Source organism: Chenopodium quinoa, unplaced genomic scaffold (genome assembly GCF_001683475.1).
Source record: "Chenopodium quinoa cultivar QQ74 unplaced genomic scaffold, ASM168347v1, whole genome shotgun sequence".
NCBI lineage: Eukaryota > Viridiplantae > Streptophyta > Magnoliopsida > Caryophyllales > Amaranthaceae > Chenopodium > Chenopodium quinoa.
This window is the reverse complement of record NW_018745013.1, coordinates 654,472-676,928: the sequence shown is the minus strand read 5'-3', so window position 1 is coordinate 676,928 and position 22,457 is coordinate 654,472. Positions and strand designations below refer to the sequence as shown.

The window sequence follows — 22,457 nt, the reverse complement described above, 5'->3', positions numbered from 1 at the left end:
TTTTCATTCACCCGTTCACTATTTGTGAACGGCCCATGCAATTTTACGAAATACATAATTAAACACGCAAAACTGTTAACTAACTTAGGTCGTTAATCCAATTAACGCGCCTAATTAAAACTAGTCAAAGTGGTTTAATCCATTATTTCTAAACGCGGCATAACCCGTAATTTGTCAAAATTTTGCAAAATCAAAATCGAGGTTTTTAGCCTCGTTAAAATAAATAATTAAAATTATTAACATGAAAAATCGCAAAATCATAGCTCAATGTTAAGCAAAATCACCCAACAAAGCCCTTGGTGGGTGCGCACCATGGCTGCTAGGCAGCCCATGGCATGGCGCCATGGTGCGTGGTTGAGTCCTGCTGTGCCTAGCAAGCAGCGCCTCAAGCCCCAGCTGCCAGGCAGCATGCTTCGCATGCTTGCTAGCACGCTGGTGCCTGCGAGCATCTGGCCTGCTGGGCAGGCGCATCATGATGCTCGTGGTGCACTGGCTGATGCTTGCTGCCCTGCTGCCCAGCAGCTTGCTTTGCAAGCCAGCCCAGCCACCCCACGCACCCTTGCCATGCATCCCAGCCACACACACACAGCGCATAGCAGCATCAAGCCTCGCCCTTGTGCGCACCATAGGCAGCCACATGTGGGCTGCTAGGCAGCCCGGCTAGCCTTGGTGGCACTTGGGTGTGTGGCCTTGATTTGCGTGCTATGACTCGGGATTTTATTCCCAATTTACGTGTGACATGAATTAATTCCAAATTATATTTTAGAATTAATTTTAGGGAAAATAAAATAAAACAACCATTAAGTCTAACTTAAACAAATTTTATTTTAATTGGTGCACAAGCCTAAATTTATCCAAAATTACAATTTTGAACAAAATTAGGTCAAACATTATGCTTAAAATAAAATGAGCTATGTCCAAAATTAATCTTGCCAATATGCCAATTAATCATGGATTTGACAAAAGGGAGTTGGAAAAATAAATTAATCATCCAATGATAAAATTTTCCAACTTGCATACTTGTGTAAAATACCAAGATTACATCTTCCAATATGAAGATTAATCAAATTTTACTCACAAGTAATTGAACATAATGGATTTTAATCAACCAAAATATGAAAAAATCCAAACTGTGTTCAACATGGAATTTAGGGTTAGGGTTCCAATCATTTAAACACTTAAAGATTAGAACTTTAACATTACTTGGGAACTCAAAATACAAAATCACAACAAGTTTTCACACCTTATTGCAATTTATTTGCAAAATTGTGAAAAATACGTTTATGTGATTACTTGGTATATCAACTTAAGCACTAATAAACACTCCATTATTATGCTCAAGGATATTTTAAAACCAGTAGATTAGTGATGCAAATGTGCATTTAATCTAACCTTGTAATGCTTGCATTAATCAAGGCTTAAAAAGAATTATAACTTTCGTTGAAAAACGAAAAACCCCAGAAAAAATGGGTTTCTTGTTCGAATTTGGCTTCAGGACAAACCTAAAAGGGTTGAAAAAGTTCCAGAATGTCGATTCCACCCAAAAATCACTATTTTTGAGCCAAAATCTGGGTTCGACAGCCAAATCGATAATAAAATCGAGTTTTAAAATTTAATTAAAACGAGCATCTAATCTAATTAGATGAACATGAACCAGAAAAATAAATCCCTTAAAACACCTTAATTAAACAATAATTGCAAAAATTAAAAGGAGCGTGGCTCCGATACCGCTGTAGGGTTTCGTAGTGATCCGACACTACGCGGAAGGAAACCTACCTAGACCCGCCCCTTAATTAAAGCAATTAAACAAGCATAATAAACTTAATCAAACAAGATTAAGGATAAGAATCATACCTTTGACGCGTGCTTCTCTCCCAAGGAGCTCTTACTTCAAAATCTCGAAAAGACGAGATCTCCGACGGATCGTACCCTCGACCCGACCCGAGCATCCTAAGTCTTGAAGGTTAGTCAAGACCCGGACAAAATAACTATGAGTTTTACGAATCAAAGGTTTACTCTTCTCCAGAGTTTCCTTTTTAATTCCACTCAAGGTTGTGTCAAATCCCAATACCAAGCTTGGTATTTATAGGGAAATGATCCCTTGATATTTCATCCTCCACCAATGTGGGAGAATGAATTTTTTCTAATTAATTTATTTCTAAAATAAATCAATAAACAAATGCAATCACAATTCGACAAGTGTCAAGGAGGGAGAGAGTGTTAGATGAGGACCATGGAGAGGTGGTGGGGACCAATGCCTTGCTCCCCAAGGCTTTCCCAAAGCCTTGGTCCCCACTCTCCTCATAAACCACCTCACCCTAGCATGCTGCCCAGCTGCCAGCTAGCCTAGCATGCTAGCAGAAGGCCAGCAGCATCGCTGATGCTCGCTGGTGCGTGCTGGCGCTGGTGCTGGCTGGTGCGTGCTGGTGCTGGCGCTGCTGCCAGCATCCCTCGCATCCTCGCTACTCGCATGGCCCAGCATGCGTGCTGCTAACGAGCCACGCATGATGGCTTCTTGCCACGCACCGCACTCCCACACCATGCGCACCACGCATCTCTCTTGCACACATTGCCTAGCATACGTGCTGCTAACGAGCCACGCATGCTTGGCTTGACGTTTGTTGCTAGCTTACATCCCGTCGCACACACTCTTGCACTCCCTTACGCATCAGCCTCGGCACTGCGCATTATGCACGCACATGCCTCGCCTAGGCACCACGCACCACGCACATGCCTAGCACTAGCTGTGCTTGGTGCGTGTGGTCCTGCCATGCGCCCAGCACTATGCTAGGGATGCTATGGCATCAGGCCATCCTAGGGCACGCATGGTGCGCCTAGTGATGCTTCCTGGGTTGCGATGGCGCCCAACCATCCTAGGCCACGCATGGTGCGCCTAGTGATGCGTATAGGCCCTGCGATGGGCTGCTGGCTTGCGATGGTGCCCAGCATCATGCTAGGGCTGCGATAGCGCCTAGGCATGATGCTAGGGCTGTGCTGGCGCGCCTGGTGCTAACGACATCCAGTCATGGTGCCTAGCCATCATGCTAAGGCTGCCATGGCGCGCCTAGAGACTATGATGAGCTAGCCTAGCCTAGCTATGGCTACGCTCATGCTTGTCGATTGTGATTTTGCGACGCTTGGTCTCGACGCCCTAGGCTCGACTTCCGACGTCTGTATTCGTAAAACTCTGTCGACTCATTAAATCCTTTCGGATTAATTCGACGTCTCGGATTGGAGATTCGATTGGGTTCGACCCGAAGGGTTCAGTTAAGATTAAGCTGTAATATCAATTGTACCTTGATATTACTGATCGGAAGCGGCCTCCACCTAGGCATTCCGATCACTTGACCTAACTAAAGAATTACCTCTGTAATAATTTTGAACCCTCTATCGGAATAATACACTTGTTGGAAGGACACCATTCCTTTTAGCGGTACAGTTTCATGTGAAGCCATCTTAGAAGTACTCTCCCCATAGACGGCGCCAAATGTTTCTAGGTCTTTTTGGTGTCCAGCGGGGGAGTTATAATTCTAAGACTGGATCTGTGCGCCTGTACCTGCAAAACAACGGAGACTCCGGGTGGTAGGAGTTCCGCCTCCGATAATCAAGTTAGAACGTGTTCGGATGTAAAAATTGCAAAAACCGAAGGGGATCAAGCTTCTTTTAGAAGAGAAGTGATCATCTAACTATCTCAGACAGCCTCAAAATCCGAGCCTTAGCTCTCAAGAAGTGCAATTAAACCTGGAGTTAACGCTACCGAACCTAGGTTTGACTAGGCTTCCTTGAAGTATGGGCCTTGGAAGGCTGCTTGTCCAAGATCGCAATCTGTCTGCCACGTGTGTTGCTCGGATTGGTCCAATTTGGAGTCTTCACTGAGTGACACGTGGCGGAATCTGGTTGGTCCACATGGATGACATGTGGAGGGTCCTGATAGGTGGCATTTTGCCACCACTTTACCCTTTTTCATTAGAGATTTCCCCCGGATTTGTCACTTGTTTATGCCTCTTTTCACCCCTTTTATCTCGATTTTAGTCACTTTAGCTCCCTGTCGTGTTTTCCCTTCCCGTTTGTCTTTTCTTTTAGTTTTTACCTCCTTTTCGTGTGTTTTGATAGCTTATAGCACTCGTGGGCGAATCATGGGTTACTAGTTTGAGTAGAGATACTAGGGGAGCTTGCCAAGGAAGTGGAGATGCCAAAATGGAGAGGGCGCGCTAATGAGCATAGCTGCGGGCGCGGGCAGGAAAACCCTGAAGCCAACAAGAGAAAGTAAAGATGGCGAGCCACGGGCGCGGAGCAAAGGGCCGCGGGCGCGGCAATGAAGACCCGCGGGCGCGGTAATCTGGGTTTGACGAACTTAATACCCAGCTTGGAGAGGGCGCGGAGCCTATTCAGAGAGCCCTCTCCCTTGCCCTTTTTCTTCTTTTTGGTAGAAGACTATAAATAGTCTTTAGCTTGAGTTTTTGAGGCATTCACTATTCCAGTTGTTTGAAATCATTTGTAGAGAGAGAATATCCACGTCTTCTAGAGAGAGAAAACACTAGTCTTCAAGAATCAATCTTTGTAATCAAATATTCAAGCTTTCTTCTAGATTGTTGCTACTACTTTGATGATTTGGTAATTTCTCATCTTTATAATATCAATCTTTACTTTTCTTTCTCTAGTTTTTGGTTCTCTTCGTTTTATTGTTGTACTTGAGTTTTCATTCATAAATATTTAAGCTTTATTAGTTTCTTTGATTTCCTTTCAAGTTAGAATCATGTTAGGTTGTGTTGATATTGAATATATGCTTATGTTAGTTGCTATGGCTATTCCCTTCCTTCTAGCTTAGGTTTTTAGCTAGGGAAGGGGGTGAAAATCATGTGTATTCGATTATCTATTGATTATTGATTGGGATTTATTCTTGAGTTGATTATTTGAGCTAAAATATGCTTGGAGTTAGTGTGTGCACCTCTAATCCCAAGAGTCTATCCCTTGATTGAATGCATGAGAATGATTTAATCTAGGTGTGAATGATTTCATCCACTTGCTTGAGTAGTTGCATGATAATGAACTATCTTACGTAGAGTTTATACTCCTAGAATTGGTTCCTTATCGGTTTTCATTAGTATTCCTTGTTCATGATTTAATCCCCCTCTCCCTAGCGCTTTTGTCATTTTTATCTCTCTAATCTTGTCCATTTATTTGCATTTAAGAGTGTTTAATCTATTTCCATTATTTTTAGTTTATTCTAGGCTCAATAGTAGTTGATTTGTCCATAGGATTCTTCAATCACAAATCTCAATACCCCTTTTTTTTTGTTACTAGCAATTTATCCTAGATTTCGTTTTAGTTGTGCTAAACCCCCGTTTCCTTGGGAATCGACCCTACCTTACCGCTATCTAAAGTAAAATTGATAGAGTTAGGATAGGAGATATAAATTGTAATTTTGATCTAGGATAGTGAACTAACGACCTATTGTCCACCGATCAAAATTTTGGCGCCGTTGCTGGGGAGACGGCTAGTATTGCACATTTATTTGCGTTATTAGTGGATTTGTTGCTTTTTATTTTGTTCTTTTTCCACTTGCTAGTAATTGCTAATTGTTTGCTTAGCTTTGGTGAATGCAAAGAAGATCTCAAGGACCACCCACTCACAACCTTGATAACGAAATCCACCGCACCTTGAGACAAGTCCGTAGACTCTATCAAGAAGTGGGATGAGGTTTTGGTGCTATCTTTGATAGTGAGAGTGATTCTCGGTCCTCACATTCCCAAGGTGACGAAATGGCAGGACCACAAGCGGATGTTTTATTTCATGAGTTCGGTAATCCGCAGAATTATGAGCTCACCGGTGGGATATTGCTACCCGTCACGGAAACTAACTTCACCATCCATCCTTAATACACTCGAATGGTTCAAGCGGAGCAATTCTCAGGTTCGCCAAGTGAAGACCCCATTGAGCATCTTGATAGGTTTCTTGAACTTTGTGCCATGATACAAACCAACCAAGTTTCTCAAGAATACATTCGGATGCATCTATTCCGGTAATCTCTTACGGGAAGAGCAAAGAAGTTGCTCAAGCAAGTCAAGCCCAATTCTCTCACAACATGGAGGGAAATTGTCCAAGCATTTTTGAAAAGGTTCATCTCCGAAGAGAAAACCGCCGACATGAGGAGGAAGATAGCATCTTTTGAACAAGAGGCAGAGGAAAGCCTTAGTGAAGCTTGGGAGAGGTTTAAAGAGTTGGTGCAAGCATGTCCTCACCATGAATACAATCAAAGCTTACTCATGAGGTTCTTCTATGATGGTTTGGAACCGATGTCTCGAGCTAATTTGGATGCGGGGGCGGGTGGACAATTAATCAAAGTCCCTCAAAATCAAGTTGAAGCAACAATTGAAGAGGTAGTAAAAAACTACTCTTGGGGAGGAAGAAGGAGGAATGCGCCAAAAAAAGGTGGGAAGTATGAGTTGGAGAAAGTCGATCAATTGCAACATCAAATTGAGCTTTTGACAAAAGGGCTTGCAAAGTTGAATACTAGTGTCAATATTGGGGCGAGCTCCTCCCAAGTCAACTCTTTCTCTTGTCAAAATTGTGGTGGTACAAACCATGGCACATCCTATTGTGGAGGTTTAAGCCCGGAGCATGTAGCGGCATACAATAAAAGACAAGAAGGGTATAGGGGAAATGCTGGAGGAGTAGCTTGGAGACAACCACCACCCGGATTTGCAACCCAACCTCAACAATGGAATCAACAAGCTCAACAACCATACAACTCCAACAACCAATATCAAAACCCACCTCCATTCCAAACCCAAAAACAAAGAGGAAACTACCCAAGGAACAACCAACACAATAATCAACACCAATACTAAAATCAAAACCAAGCAACTCAAAGAAGTCAAGAGCAAGCATCTCAACCCAATTCTACTCAAACTAAAATTCTTCAGCAACTTCAAGCCATGAATCAACAAATGCAAGAAGTCAAGGCTCATAACAAGATGGTGGATTCACAACTAGCACAATTGGCCGAGAGGGTTCCTTTCAACTCATCTTCCACTTTACCCGGACAATCACAAACCAACCCTTCCAATATTGTGAAACCCGACTCTTGCAAGGCAATCACATTGAGATCGGGTACATCTTATGAGGGTCTCAAGGAAGAGGATGGTAAGGAAAAGAAGGAAGGAGAAGAGAAGATGAGTGAAGATAAAGGAGTTGAAGAAGAGAAGGTTGATGAGAAAGAAAAGAATATGGAGAAAAAGAAGTCTAAGGATGTGGTGACATCCTCAACTTCTAGTGAGACTAGAAATCTTGATGGACCGGTTCCTTTTCCCGGTCGGCTTGCGGAGAGAAAATTGAATGACTAATTTGCAAAGTTTCTAAGTGTGATGAAAAACTTACACATTAACCTCCCTTTCATTGAGGTTGTCACACAAATGCCCTCATACTCCAAGTTCTTGAAAGACATTCTCACCAACAAAAGGAAGCTAAATGATGATCTTATCACTCTTCCCCATCAAGTGAGTGCACTTGTTCAACACAAAATGCCCAAGAAGCAAAAGGATCTGGGAAGCTTCACCTTGCCGGTCAAGATTGGGAACATGGAAGCTAGGGGTGCCTTAGCCGACCTTGGAGCAAGTGTTAGTTTGATCCCTCTATCCATCGCTCAAAAGCTTAATATCGAGATAATCCCCACAAGGAAAACCATTCAATTGGCCGATCGTTCGGTGAAGCTACCTTGTGGTGAGCTTGAAGATATCCCTATTCAAGTTGGGCATATCTATGTGCCTTGTGACTTTGTAGTGATGGATATGGAGGAAGATGTGGATACACCTTTGATTTTGGGCCATGAAGCTCTTAAGACCTTGGGGGCGGTAATCAATTGAAAGAACAATACCATTACATGTGAAGTAGTCGATGAAAAAATTGTCTTTGAATTCTCCAAGCTACTCAAGACCCCCATGGTTGAGAAGTGCTATAGGGTTGATGTTGTCAATGAAGAGCTAGATCGTTTGGGAAGGGTTACGATGAGTCCTCAAGATCCAATGGTTGAAGCTCTCACATGTGAGGAAGAGTACTTCTCTCAAGAAGCAAAGGAGTTTGCTATGGCCATTGAAGAAGACAAAGAGGAGGAAGCGAGTGATCCTAAGCATGATGAGCTAGAACATGAAGAGGAAAAATTGGAGGAGAGTTCTAAGCCTCCTCCCAAGGTAGAACTCAAACCCCTTCCCCCTTCTTTGAAATATGCTTACCTTGGAAATGAAGGGGAATACCCTATTATTGTCAATGCTTCCCTTAATGGTCTTGATTTGGAAAAATTGATTGTTGTTTTGAGAAAGTATAGAAATGTGATAGGGTATAGCATTGATGATATCAAGGGTATTAGCCCTACTTTATGCATGCATCTTATTCACCATGAGGATGATCAATCCACCTCCATTGAGCCTCAAAGGAGGTTGAACCCCAACCTCCAAGAGGTTGTCAAGAAAGAAATTTTGAAATTGCGCGAGGCGGGTATAATCTATGCTATCTCCGATAGCAAGTGGGTTAGCCCGGTTCACGTGGTTCCAAAAAAGGGTGGAATGACCATTGTCAAGGGAGAAGGAGGAGAGGAAATCTCCACCCGGACGGTGACCGGGTGGAGGATGTGCATTGATTATAGGAAGTTGAACAAAAACACTAAGAAAGATCATTTTCCTCTCCCCTTCATGGATCAAATGTTGGAAAGACTCTCCCATCGTGCTTTCTTTTGCTTTTTGGATGGATATTCCGGATTTTTCCAAATTCCTATCCATCCAAATGATGAAGAGAAAACTACTTTTACATGTCCATATGAGACATTTGCATACAGAAGAATGCCCTTTGGGTTATGCAATGCTCCCTCAACTTTCCAACGATGCATGACCTCCATTTTTTCTGAAATGCTTGAGAATGAGATTGAAGTTTTTATGGATGATTTTAGTGTTGGTGGCTCGTCTTTTGACACATGCCTTATTAACCTTGAAAAAGTTTTGAAAAGGTGTCAAGAGACGAGTTTACTGTTGAATTGGGAAAAATGCCATTTTATGGTCGAGGAAGGTATTGTCCTAGGCCATAAAGTATCAAAAAAGGGCATCGAAGTAGACTCGGATAAGGTTTCGGTGATTGTTAAGTTGCCCCTCCTTCCTCCGTCACGGGAGTGAGAGCTTTTCTTGGGCATGCCGGTTTTTACCGGAGGTTTATCAAAAAATTTTCTCCAAGCCCTTAATCGAGTTACTCAAAAAGGTTGTTGTGTTCAATTTTTATGAGGCTTGCCTTGAGGCATTCCAAAAGCTCAAGGAAGCCCTCATCTCCTCTCCTGTTGTGCAAGCTCCGGATTGGAGCTTGCCTTTTGAGCTAATGTGCGATGCAAGTGATTTTGCAGTAGGTGCCGTACTTGGACAAAAGAAAGAAGGAAGATCTTGTGTCATCTACTATGCAAGTAGAACGTTCGACGAAGCTCAAAGGAATTATACCACAACGGAGAAGGAAATGCTAGAGGTTGTCTTTGCCATGGATAAGTTCCGGTCCTACCTCATATGCTCAATGGTGATAGTCTACACGGATCACATAGAGGTCCACTATCTTATGACCAAAAAGGAAGCAAAACCGCGTCTCATCTGTTGGGTTCTTTCGCTCCAAGACTTTGACATGGAGATGAGGGATAAAAAGGGAGTGGAGAATTATGTGGAGGATCATCTATCTAGACTTCCTTTTGAGAATAAGGAAGAGGTGCCTATCAATGAAGAGGTAGGGTTTGAGACCCTCATGGCCATGGCGTCAGTATCAAGCCCTTGGTACGCGGATATTGCCAACTGTTTAGCATGTGGAGTCGTTCCCCCGGAATTCTCCTCTCAATAAAAGAAAAAGATTTTTCAAAGAAGTGAGGAGGTATTTTTGGAATGATCCTTATTTGTTCAAGCAATGTGGAGATGGCCTCTTTCGGAAATGTGTTCCGGATCATGAAATAGAAGGAGTTCTTGAACATTGCCACTCATTCCCATGTGGAGGGCATGGAGGAGTTGAAAAGACCGTGGCAAAGATCTCCCAATCTCTTCTTTGGTGGCCAACAATGCACAAGGATGCCCACAAATTCGTTTCACGGTGTGACAAATGCCAAAGAAGTGGTGGCATAACCAAGAGGGATGAAATGCCTCAACAAAACATTTTGGAGGTCGAGCCATTCGATGTTTGGGGTGTCGACTTCATGGGGCCTTTTGTCTCTTCTTGTGGAAATCTTTATATCTTGGTGGTGGTGGACTACGTGACCAAGTGGATTGAAGCTATTCCATCCCCCACGAATGACCATAAAGTGGTGCTCAAGCTTCTCAAAAAAGTCATATTTCCACGGTTTGGGGTTCCTAGAGTGCTAATCAGCGATTGTGGTTCTCATTTTTCCAAGGAGAAATTTGAAGTCTCCTCAAAAGGTACGGGGTTCATCACAAGGTTGGTCTCCTTTACCACCCTCAAACTCAAGGACAAGTGGAAGTGTCCAATGGAGAGATCAAAAACCTTCTTGAGAGGATGGTGAACAAGTCTAGGAAAGATTGGTCTCTCAAGCTCGATGACACGCTTTGGGCTCTAAGGACGGCATAAAAAACCCCCATTGGCACGACCCCCTACCGGTTGGACTATGGGAAGGCTTGTCACTTGCCGGTTGAGTTGGAATACAAGGCTTGGTGGGAGATCAAAGAGCTCAACATGGACATGTCCTTGGCGGGTGAGAAGAGATTTCTTAAGCTCAATGAACTTGAGGAGCTCCGGTACGATGCATACGAGAACTCGTGGCTCTACAAGGAGAGAACTAAGAGATGACACGACCGACATATAAGGAATAAGAGCTTCAAGGTTGGAGACAAGGTGTTGTTGTTCAACTCTAGACTTCGGTTGTTTCCCGGAAAACTAAAATCCAAGTGGTCGGGGCCTTTCACAATTTCGAGGACTACTCCTTACGGTTCTTTTGAGTTAGAAGCGGAGGGGAACAAGTTCATGGTTAACGGCCACCGTTTGAAGCTCTACCATTGCAATGATCAAGTTGGCATGATTGAGTGCATGAGGCTCGATCCGCCGGATCCTAAGCCACTTTCTTGAAGATAATGTGTATGGTCAAGCTAATGACCTTATAAAGAAGCGCTTCTTGGAAGGTAACTCGGGTTCTCAACTCTTTTGATTTTGTGTTTCTTGTATTTGATTATTTTTGAACGGTTTTTCTTTAATCTCTTATTGTGTGTGTGTTTGTTCTTGCATTATGTACTTGGATCTTTGGGATTTTGATCTATTAAGTTGAGTTTGGAGAGGAGAAGGAGAATGTAAGAATTGAAAGTGGATATGCCAGGAGAAACCCTGGAAAGGGCGCGCACAGGAAGCCCCGCCAGCGCGGCCCATAGGCTCGCGGGCGCGGGCAGACCCCCTTCTGTTTTTCAAGGAAAGTGGAGATGCCTGGGAGATGGATGAGAGAGGGCGCGGACAGGACACCCGCGGGCGCGACACTTACCTCCGCGGGCGCGGACAGTCACCGACGCGGGTGCGCAGTCCCACCCCGCGGGCGCGGCACCCAACAGTTCAGAAACATCAGAAACCTGAAATGCAGTGCCGCGGGCGCGAAAGACACCTCCGCGGGCGCGGACAGGCTATCCCGCGGGCGCGGCCTTAAGCCCCGTGGGCGCGGCCCATCAGTTCTGCGATTTTTAACTTGGATTTTCAGCCATATACCCGAATCATTTCACCCCCAAAACTGAATTTTCCCCCTCTGTCTCTCTCTACTCCTCACTCCATTCTAAACCCTAACCCATTCTACCTCAATTTCTCTTCCCAAATCATCAAACTCCATCAAATTTCAACAATTTCCCTCATTTTCTTCACTTTTTCTCAACAAAATCTTATTTTTTTTCATTCTTGTGTGGGATTTGCTCCAACCATTGAAGGGTTCTTGGAGTGGGCTTTCCTTCTTATTCAAAGGCTAGTAGGAGTACTCATTGGAACTCATTGTTGGTATAAATTTCTCTTCTACTCTTTATTTCCTTTGAATTTGAAGTATATGCTTGTTTGAGAAAATTTCATGCTTGTTTGAGAAAATTTCATACTTGTTTGAGAAAATTTCATGTTTGTTTGAGAAAATTTCATGTTTGTGATTTTGCGTGTTGAAATTCTTGATGGTTGTACTCCTATTTTATACTCACTTATCAACTTGACTGTTATTGATTTTTAAGTTGTTGTTTGTGATAGTTGTCTCTTTATATATATTTCTTTGTTGAGAGTTTTTCTTGGTAATTACTTGGAGGTGTTCTTTGTTTTTTTGGTTGGATTTGAATGTTGTTGCGGTTGATCTTGGTGTGGCTTGTTGAGAATAATTTCTTGGTAGAAGTATATTTGTGTGGTAAAAATGGTGTTTGGTTCAAAGAAAAGAAAGAGCGGGAAGGAACTTCAAGGTTCATCCTCCTCAAACCCCCAACAAAATGAACAAACACAAACCGCTCCACCACCTCTACCACCCCTCAAATTCCACAATAAAAACCATAAACCCATCTACGAGAACCTTCAAAACAGGAAATTGAGACCAACCAAACACTACCACCAACCCACCACCACCAAGCTTGGCATCGACGAGGATTGTTGGTTCTTGTTCAACAATCTCGGGCTAGGCTCTTTTGTGACTAGTGCCTATCGAACCTACAAAGAGCCCACCCTTGAGTTTCTTTCCTCATTCGAATGCCATGCCGTAGGGGATAATAATCTCTCCGTCTCCTTCCAACTCTTTAACAAAAAGGAAACCTTCACCCTCCGCCAATTTAACCAACTCCTTGACTTCAACCCCGATGCCGATATGTTCTTCCCAGAGCATGCTGGCCTCCATGCTTATGAGCTCCTTCATTGGTGGAAAGTCAACTCCAAGTATTCCCTAGCTAGCCAAATCTTGCACCCGGCCACCAGACTTTTGCATCGAATTCTCGGGTACATGGTCTTCAACAAGCAAAATTTGGGGAAAATCACCACCGACGAAATCCAAATTTTATAGCTTGCTACAAAGCTGGAGATTGGGCACAGAATGAACTTCGGGTTTCTATTTACTAAATGCATTGAAGGTGTCCTCTCGGGCACAAGGAAGGGTGAAATTCATTTTGGGGGGATGGTTACTCGGATAGCCGAGAAGTTGGGGCATTTGTATAAGCTGGAATCTTGCACCCCCGTGGGGAAGAGTTATGGGAGTGATATTTGGCTCGTCCTCAACCAGCTAAAGACCATGAAATTCATCGCTGATACCGAGGATTGAGGAAGGACTTGGAGCTTACTTGTCTCCCATCAACATCATTGTTTCCTTCCTAAACTGGAATTCACTTCCTTCACAAGGGAAGGAGTAAATTACCCATGGTGGGTAAAGAAGGACTCGGGTGTCCTTCCTAGTGCAAGAATGGTTATGGGTGAAGGGTCCGGTCAAAGCCTTGAAAGTGCGGAGGATGAGTTCCTACAACAACAACAACAACAACAACATTAACAACAACAACAAGGAAGAAGGCAACAACAACAACATCATCAACCCGACTACCAACAACAAATGGAGAGAATGAGAGCCCAAATGGAAAGCATGCAACTCGGCATGCAAGGTATGTTTGCTTCCCACCAACACCTCTCTTACCAAACCAACGCTTTGTATGATTTGAGTGTACGTAGAGGGGATGTCACCCCCCTGGTCAACTACCCATATGTGTCGGCCCAACAAGGGCCCGTGCCATCTTGGGGGGGTGACAACCAACCCTCGTACCCATATTGATAGGGGACCTCAGACTCCATTGTGCCTAGGCGTGATTTCCCTGATGAGTCCGGTCATTATGATTACCGGGTTTCGGGTGGGAGTGATTACAGGGGTGATCCTACTACCCCTATGTCGATCCCTCTCACCCCGCACCCCTTGTCCAACCCGAGCCATATGACCAGTTATCCGCATCCCAACTTGACCTCTTCAAAGGTCATTATGGGTGGCCACCTAGCTACTCCGGAGGTTAGGACCCCTATGGGCCTCCATCGGGCCCCTTTGTTCTTTTTGTTCCCTCCCTTTGTCTTCCCTTCCCTTTATTACATGTCCTCATGCCGCATCGAGGACGATGCTTTACTCTAGTGTGGGGGGGGGGTGTTTGAGTCAAAAGAGAGTGTTAGGGAATGCTTGAGGTAAGTGTGGGGGATGGCACCTAGGACTCAAGGGACTATTTAGGGGTTTTGGGTGTAGGTGTCGTTGGTAGCGTTGTTGTTGTTGTTTGGTGTTTATAATGTCCATTTCTATGATGATGATGATATGATGATAATGATATGATGATGATGATTTCTTGATGATGGTATGTTTGGGTAGTAGGTCTGATCGGCCCCCTAGGTGTCGTTAGTTCCTAAAGGTCGAGTCAAGAATAAAAAGAAAACCCACGTCCTAAACTAACCAAAGGTAGCATAGTGGAAGAGGGGTCGAATCCTCAGGGAAGGTCAAACGTCTCTTGCTTAGATCACTTATAAGTCAATTGAAAAGGGAGAAATAAATTTTTGATGGATTTATCTATAGCTACTAGGGAAACAAATAAACTAAGAACTAAATTAACAGGCAACAAGCAGAGGTATAAAACTTCGAAAATCAAGGAATAGCAAACACTAGGGGATAGGGGAGAATTCCTAACTAACAATGATTTCAACAATTAGAGGCAACAAGAATGGTTCAATCGGTCAACCAAACAATTGGGGCCTATGGTCCAACATCTAGGATTCCCTCTCGGGCTCACCTAAACACCGCCTACCCAACCCCGCCTCGGTGGTCGAGGTCATCCCTAACCTAGTCATCATCACATACAAGCTCACTCTCGCGCAACTAGCATGCAACACAAAATAGGGTCTTAGAGGTGATCAATCTCTAATTCCTAACAACTAAAACCTAGGTTGGAATCAATTGCAAAACTTCTCAACCTACCCAATCTTGCACCACATATCATTCATTTCATCATTAGTTCATCATTTCCCCCTCCCCTAGCTAGAAACCTAGCCTAGAGAAGGAAGGGTCATACCAAAGCACACAAGAACATTAACAAAAGCAAAAACTAAGTTTAATGAGAGAAACATGGCTAAAACCAGAAAATAGGATGATTAAACTTTACTAAAGAAGTTAACTTTGAAGAGAATATGTTAAGTCTACTTGTAATCTATTCTAAATAGCATGAAATCTAAGCAAATAAGGATAATATTATACTAATAGCAAGAAAATAAAGGATCAAAACCAGAAATTGCAAGTTTAAACAAGGAGGCAACTAAGACATTAAACTATTCTATTGACTTGAAATAACAACTAAAGATAAGCTAAAACTAATTAAAATAGATAAATAAAGCAATAAATAAAGAGTAGGGATAGAAATAATACCAAAAGATTTAATCTTGGATTGAAAATGAAAGAGAGTAACAAAGAGTAGTGTTTTAGATCTAATGAGGAACTAAACCCTAACTAATCTAAAGTGCAAAAGAAAGAAAGAAAAACAATAAGCTGAAATCTGATTTTCTAATATTTCTCTCTCTACCTACCTCTCCAATTACAAGGAAGAGAGGTATTTATACCCTCCTCTAAAACCTAACCCAAATCAAGGCCCAAAATTTTAGGCATCACGTGCAGAGTAAAATAATTAGAGCCGTCGGCCTACGCGTGTAGCAGAGTTCAAATCGGTCAGGGGAACACGGAGCGCCCGCTCTAAGGCCAGAGCGCCCGCTCTGAAGTCTCGCAGAAAATGCTCTGATTATTCTGGGAGCTAGAGCGCCCGCTTCAACATTAGAGCGCCCGCTCTGAGGTCTCGCAGAAAATGCTCTGATTATTCTGGGAGCTAGAGCGCCCGCTTCAACATTAGAGCGCCCGCTCTGAGGGTTGGGTACTTGGTTTTTCTGCAGCAAGGAATACAGAGCGCCCGCTCCATATCTAGAGCGCCCGCTCTGAACTCTTCTTTCCTTCATATTTTGGGCTCTAATGCTCCAATCCCTTTGACTCCAAAGCATGCCTAATCCTTGCATCCAATCCTTGCTTTCTTAGCCACGGGAGGACCTGTAAGATGGAAAACACAAATCATAGGAAAGGTTCTAATAGGAGCAAATTGAAATGGGTTAAAGGAGAGGGAATAAAACCTTAGGAAATGAGCCAAAAATGACTCAAAACCACTCCAAGTAACAAATATGCTCAATAATAACAAAACTAAGCTAAAATAGAGGAAAAAGGGCAAACAAAGGGCTCAATCGGGGAAGAAACGAAGTAGAAAAGTGGGCCAAATGGCCACTGATCAAATTCCCCCCAACTAAGTCCTTTGCTCGTCCTCGAGCGAAGTAAAATAAGCAAACAAAAATAACCAAAAGCATAAGTCTATACACTAACTCACTTTCGTAGGAATCACGGTCGTTTTTAGCGTAAACGACAAGCCATTTAAACCCCCAAGTCACTTAGGAGGACGAGTATGCTCTCGTGAGGGTTTTCGAGAGAGATTGACCCACAACTTCGCACCAAATCAAGGCAAGGTTTTTAGAGACAAATAGAAAAATAGAAAAATAGAAAAATAAAAAGGGAAAGAAACACAAACATGAATGGTTGAACTTTCATTACAATGCAATCACAAGGATGCGCAAGCTTCTTGACAAGATAGGTGGACAAGCTAGCTAATGCTCCTGGTTGAAGGCCACATAGCTCATGCTCAAAATCTTGGACTATAAAGATCCTATCCTCCAATTGTCCCTCACCAAGGCAACCTTCCTCATCTCGATCATGTACACTAGGCGGCTAGTCGTCTCGAATTCCACAAGAGAATTAGGAGAACAACAAGGAGGTGGGCAAGGTAGGATTGCCCTAACTTAGTAAATGCAAATCCAATCTAAAAGCTCTACCCATGACTCTCTCCACCGACATTGACTCAATCACTCAAGGTCCAAAGGGCTTTTAAGGTGCAATGAAATGGCTTGGGGTAAGGGTTGGAATAAATTTGGCTAGTGGTGTAAGCTCCTAAGAGTGAAACATTAATGAATCGAGCAAAACCAAGGCCAACTAACCTTAGTTGGTGGGTATTATACCCCCCAACTAACTCTAAACTATATACAAGATCGATGCCTTACTTATGCATTCTTATTCCAACCTTTTTTTTTTTTTTTTTTTTTTTTTTTTTTTTTTTTTTATACCAAAAGATTTAATTGGGGAAACAGACACGTCCCTTGCAATTTACATTATAGACATCCACTATGCCAAACTTTTAACTTAGATACAAAGCCAAGCTCGAGTTTCACTCATTTCTATAAAGGTGAAAATAAAATTAGGTTCATAAGGCTTGTAATGCGGGTAGACAAAAAGTGGAAGGCTCAAGGGGGTACGCAAAAGGTGAATGTAAACCCAAAAACCTGAAATTTGAAAGTAAAGGTGTCCTAGGAAATAAAAAAAAGGATCTGAAAAGAACGAAAAATTATGCCCTTATCCCGAAATGAATGCCTTTATCATCCTATGAGTCGATTCGGTCGCGGTCTCAAGAGTCAAATGGAGCGAGTTTTAGATCAAGTAGCAAGACACTAAGTCTCCAAATTTCTAGCCACCTAGCTTTCATTCACAAGATGAGCTACGCCCACAACCACAAACCGAGGACAAAAGGGATCAAGGCCTAAATAGCCCAAGATATGTCCAATAGGAGTCATTTGAGCAATGAAGCTATGTGATTTTCAACCAAAACATTAAAGACCTTGTAAACCTATCAAACCAAGGAACCAACTCATATATGTTCATACATTGTAGCTACTAATTCAGCCAAACACAAAACAAAGTTTTAACACTTGCCTTGGATAACACTAAGAGAAAGAAAAAGAAAAAGAAAACATTGAAGAGCAACAAGAGAAGTAGGACTTCGTTTGGAATAAATTCCATAAGTGGGGGCGGTAGAAGGTACGTGAATTGAATGCACGTCCTCCTAGGCATAAAGCCGGGCGCCTCTCACGAGGTGTGAACCTCGCCCCGTTGCTACTCTTCAACAAAAATAGAAAGGAAGGGATAGAAGGATAGAAGAGGAACTCAAGAATGAAAGCATCAATTCACACAATTCTCAGTACACAATTCCAAGTATGCAAACATCCATGAATCAATCAACTTAATCCTAACTCCGCTCCTAGGAACTAAGCAAGATAAAATAAATAGAAGAGAGTTTGGAAAGATCTCACCGGAGCCATGCCAATCCAAAACATAAAAAGAATGATGGGTTCCAAGTCAACCAACCTTGGCTCCTTCCAAAAGTAGTATACAACCTGCCAAAAAGTGAGAAATACCAAAACTCCAAAGCAAAAAGATTAGAAAACAAAATAAAGAAGAAAAAGGAAAAGTGATCATGTATAATACAAACCAACAGATACAAGCCAACAGATTATTAAGCACAAGCAAGCATAGGAAAGGCTGCTCATCCCCAAAATGATCTTTTCATTTGCCCCTAGATATGAAAATGCTAAGGCACCCCCCCCAACTAAAACCAGGCACCGTCTCGGTGCGATAAAGCATGTAATAGTCAAGGGTGGGTGGGTGGGTCAAAAGAAATGATCATCTAATCCTCAGAATCATACTCTTCCTCTCCCTCTCCCTCTACAACTACAGGGGGCGCCCAATCATAATCAACATCGATTGGCGGCCCATATGGCTCCCACCCACCGTAATAACCGGGGGAAAGCCGTCACCCTGATAAGGATAGGCGGGATCACCGAGGTAATCACACCCACCTGGGCGCTGGTAGTTGTAGGGGGGAAAGGAGCAGGGAGGGTCATGCAGGGTACCTGGGCCTTGCCAATAGGGGTATTGGCCGCCGGTACGAGGAATGGGGTTCCCATTGTCATCTACCTGAGGGGGCTCCCAATTCGGGACAGGCCCGTGTTGCGGAGGGTAGTAGGGGTAGTTGACACATGGGCTAAAATGTCCCTGGTCCACATGGTAATCATAAATATGGTTTTGATAAATATCAAAAGTGGGACCAGGAGACTGAGCAGGGGCCTCCTCTCTTTCCCTAGGCCGGGTTTGAGCAAGGTTCCTAACCTCCAGAGTGAGGCTAGCGAAAGCTTGCTCAATATTAAATGCAGAAGAGGAAGAGGGCTCACCTCCCCCGGAAACTGGGGGGGCTGCTGAAGATGTTGCTGTGCTTGAGAAATAAGCTGATTAAATTGCTCTTGTTGCTGCTGCTGAAACTGTTGCTGCTGTTGCTCTTGTTGTTGCTGGAAATGTCGTTGTTGCCGCCTCGCTTGCCTGATTTCGTTTCTATGATCAATCTCGGGCTGGGAGAGGTCAGTCTCGTGAATCTGCTCCATAGGGACTCGCCATGGTAACTCAGTTCCCGGGGGCGGATTCATCATGAACGGACACGGCATGTAGCACCAAGGGACGTCCCGGATACGCCAAATGAAGGCTTTCCCCGTAACTCCCGTGGAATCCGAAATGAATTGCATTCTTTTCATCTTCTCTATGTTCAATTCGGCTGCCATGTTCAAACTCTCCATCTGTTGCAGCTGGGTCTTGTATCTGTACTTGAAGGCGATATAAGTGACCATCCCTCCCATAAAGATAGGACCAGTCAAGAGGGGGGAGTCCCTTATTGCCTTACATCTCTTGGCAAATAGATACCCTAGATTGATCTTGTGCTCCGGGGTGGTGGGTGGGTAAAGAAGCGCACCCTCGGTAGCTCTCCAAAGAAGATATAACTCTTGATCGCTCATTTTCCCTAGATCTTTTCTGGAGAAGAAAATATATGCAAGCATCCGGTGAAAGTACCGTAAGGCGGCATGGTGGATCTCAGAGGCCTTTGAGGAGTTGGATTGGAATTCTCTAGCTCCGCTTGTGATTCGGGCCCAAAATTCTTGAGGATTGTACCCATCTACGTAGCCTTGACCATCAAGCCCGGAGGTATCCAAGATTTGAGCATTTGGGTCCCAACCAAATAATTCATTGAAAGCACGGAGGTAATGTGGCGGCCTTTGTTGAACAACCGGAATTTTACTTTGAATGCATCAATGCCTTCCATACCCTCTTCTTGATTTAACTCGAAGCTAGCAAGAAACTCCAATGTTAGGGGGCGGTAAGTTAGAGGCGGTTGGGTGGGGTAGTAGTAGGAAGTATCTGCGGTGATGTAATCATTTGGCAATCTACAATCCAAGAACGCATCAAACCCCAGATTCACTGCAAGCTCCCTAACCTTCTCGTCTATTCCAATCATATAACAGTCGTGTTGGGAATAGAAGAGAGTTGGATTCATTGCCCTCCTATCTAATGCGGCCAATTTGGCCCTTTGGGCCGCATGTGGCAGGGTAATGTTGAATTGAGTGGGTTGAGCATGCCCACCACTACTACCGGCACCACTACTTTCTCCTACATTACCACTCCTTGGTTCGGCTCTTTGCCTCTTTGAACCACCAGCCATTTCTCACAACAACAATATAGCAATTTTCCAAAGCAACACACCACAACAACCCAACAATTTCCAACAATTCTACACAATGATCACAAAAACAAAACTCTCCAAAACTTTGCACAACCACCAATTCTAAAACCAAAACTTTCTACACACCAAAACCTAGCAAAAATCCACAATAATTTTCCCTTGCCAAAGCACCACAACAAACAACACACTACAATTCACAACAAATTTTCACCACATAAAACACAAAACCCATTCATTCACCATCAATTCTCCAATTAAGCCAACCTTAATAAGCAAATATCCAAAGAAATAGGGAAAATTAACTTAGTAAGAGTAGGATTATACCAACAATTGGAGACAAATTAGCCTAGAGTTGAAATTGAAGAAGAACCCGACTTGGCCCGACGCGAACCCGGTAGAACCCGCTTCAATTCTTGATGAAATCCGGACTAGGTGCTGAATTCTTGATGGAGATGTATGATTTTTGGAGATAGGGGATGAATAATTTGTGAATTTTAGAGGAATTCGTAGTTGGAAGGTGGAGATTTGGAGGAGATGAAGGTTTGGTTATGGAGGAAGAAGTTGAGGGAGTTTGAGGTGAGAGAAGGGATAGGGATAGGGAGTTTGATGTGAGAATTTGGGTGCTCAAAATTAAAAGGGGATAAAACGCAAAGTCTGAAATGAGGGACGGAGCGGGCGCTCTAAGGGTAGAGCGGCCTCTCTAACATTTCGCTGAAAATTCAGGTTTCTGGGTTGAGAAGCAAAGCGCCCGCTCTAAGACCAGGGCGCCCGCTCTAGCTTCTCGGATTTTAGCACCAAAAATGTAGAATTTCTGAGGGACCTTCAAAGCGCCCGCTCTACACCCAGAGCGCCCGCTCTAAATTCTCGAAATTTTCCTTCCTTAGCCCCCTTAAAATCAGAGCGCCCGCTCTACACCCAGAGCGCCCGCTCTAAATTCTCGGATTTTGGCCTCAAGTATTCTGAATAATTCCCAATGATGCAGAGCGCCCGCCCTCCGTTTAGAGCGCCCGCTCTAGACTGTCAGATTTTTGGCTTTAAAAGCATTATTTCCCAAACCTGCAAACACTCAAATATCACTCAAACCAAAATCGTTAGTACTTCTATAGGATGCGACCTAAGTACCCGACTCAACCATTGATTGGTTGAGCCAAGAGGTCGTGCCCTTCGGTTTATAGCATTTTGGCTAACGATAACCAACATAAACCATCCCCTCTTTGGGGAAAAATCCTCCGGATTTTTGCAAAGTACTTAAAACAAAAAGTAACTAAAGAGATAGTTCAAAGACAAATATTCACAATATACTACAAAGCATGCTAGTTTAACGTCCCTAGCTTGACGTTACGTCACGAGCAATAAAGCTAAGGGGGAGGAACGGTGTGGACCGTCCCAAGCATTAGGCAACCGATCTTTCCAATATCTCCTTCATCATAGTATCTTTTGATCCGTTGCCCATTCACCATGAACCGGCTCCCATCTTCATGATTTTCCAATTCGAACGAGCCATAGGGGGTTACTTTGGTGATTGTAAACGGCCCCACCCATTTGGACTTGAGCTTCCCGGGAAAGAGTCGGAGACGTGAGTTGAAGAGAAGAACCTTGTTACCCACCTCGAAGTCACGATCTCGAATCCTTTTGTCGTGCCACCTCTTGGTTTGTTCTTTGTAGAGTCTAGAGCTCTCATAAGCATCATACCTCAACTCTTCCAACTCGTTGAGCTTGAGTAACCTCTTTTCTCCGGCCAAGTGAAGGTCCATGTTGAGTTCCTTTACAGCCCACCATGCCTTGTACTCCAATTCCACCGGAAGGTGGCATCCCTTACCATAGACAAGTCGATATGGCGTGGTGCCAATCGGTGTCTTGTAAGCGGTCCGTAAGGCCCATAGTACATCATCCAGTCTTAGGGACCAATCTTTTCTAGACTTGTTGACCATCCTCTCGAGCAAACTCTTAATTTCTCTGTTGGACACCTCCACTTGCCCTTGGGTTTGTGGATGGTAAGGAGTCCAACCTTATGATGTACCC

The 22,457-nt window shown here is 43.6% G+C and overlaps 1 protein-coding gene and 1 pseudogene across 1 annotated transcript; both read left to right on the top strand.

Annotated features, from left to right (window-relative positions):
* Window positions 1-7,415: 7,415 nt before the first annotated feature.
* LOC110708184 lies at window positions 7,416-7,865 on the top strand. Its single transcript, XM_021886270.1, has one exon. The coding sequence runs from the start codon at window positions 7,416-7,418 to the stop codon at window positions 7,863-7,865; it is 450 nt and encodes a 149-aa protein (XP_021741962.1).
* Window positions 7,866-7,940: 75 nt separating this feature from the next.
* The window catches only part of LOC110708183, a 74,997-nt pseudogene continuing 60,480 nt past the window's right edge, over window positions 7,941-22,457 (top strand).

Coding starts and splice junctions, on each gene's coding strand:
- LOC110708184 (XM_021886270.1), top strand. CDS start 7,416: ATGCCCTCATACTCCAAGTTCTTGAAAGACATTCTCACCAACAAAAGG.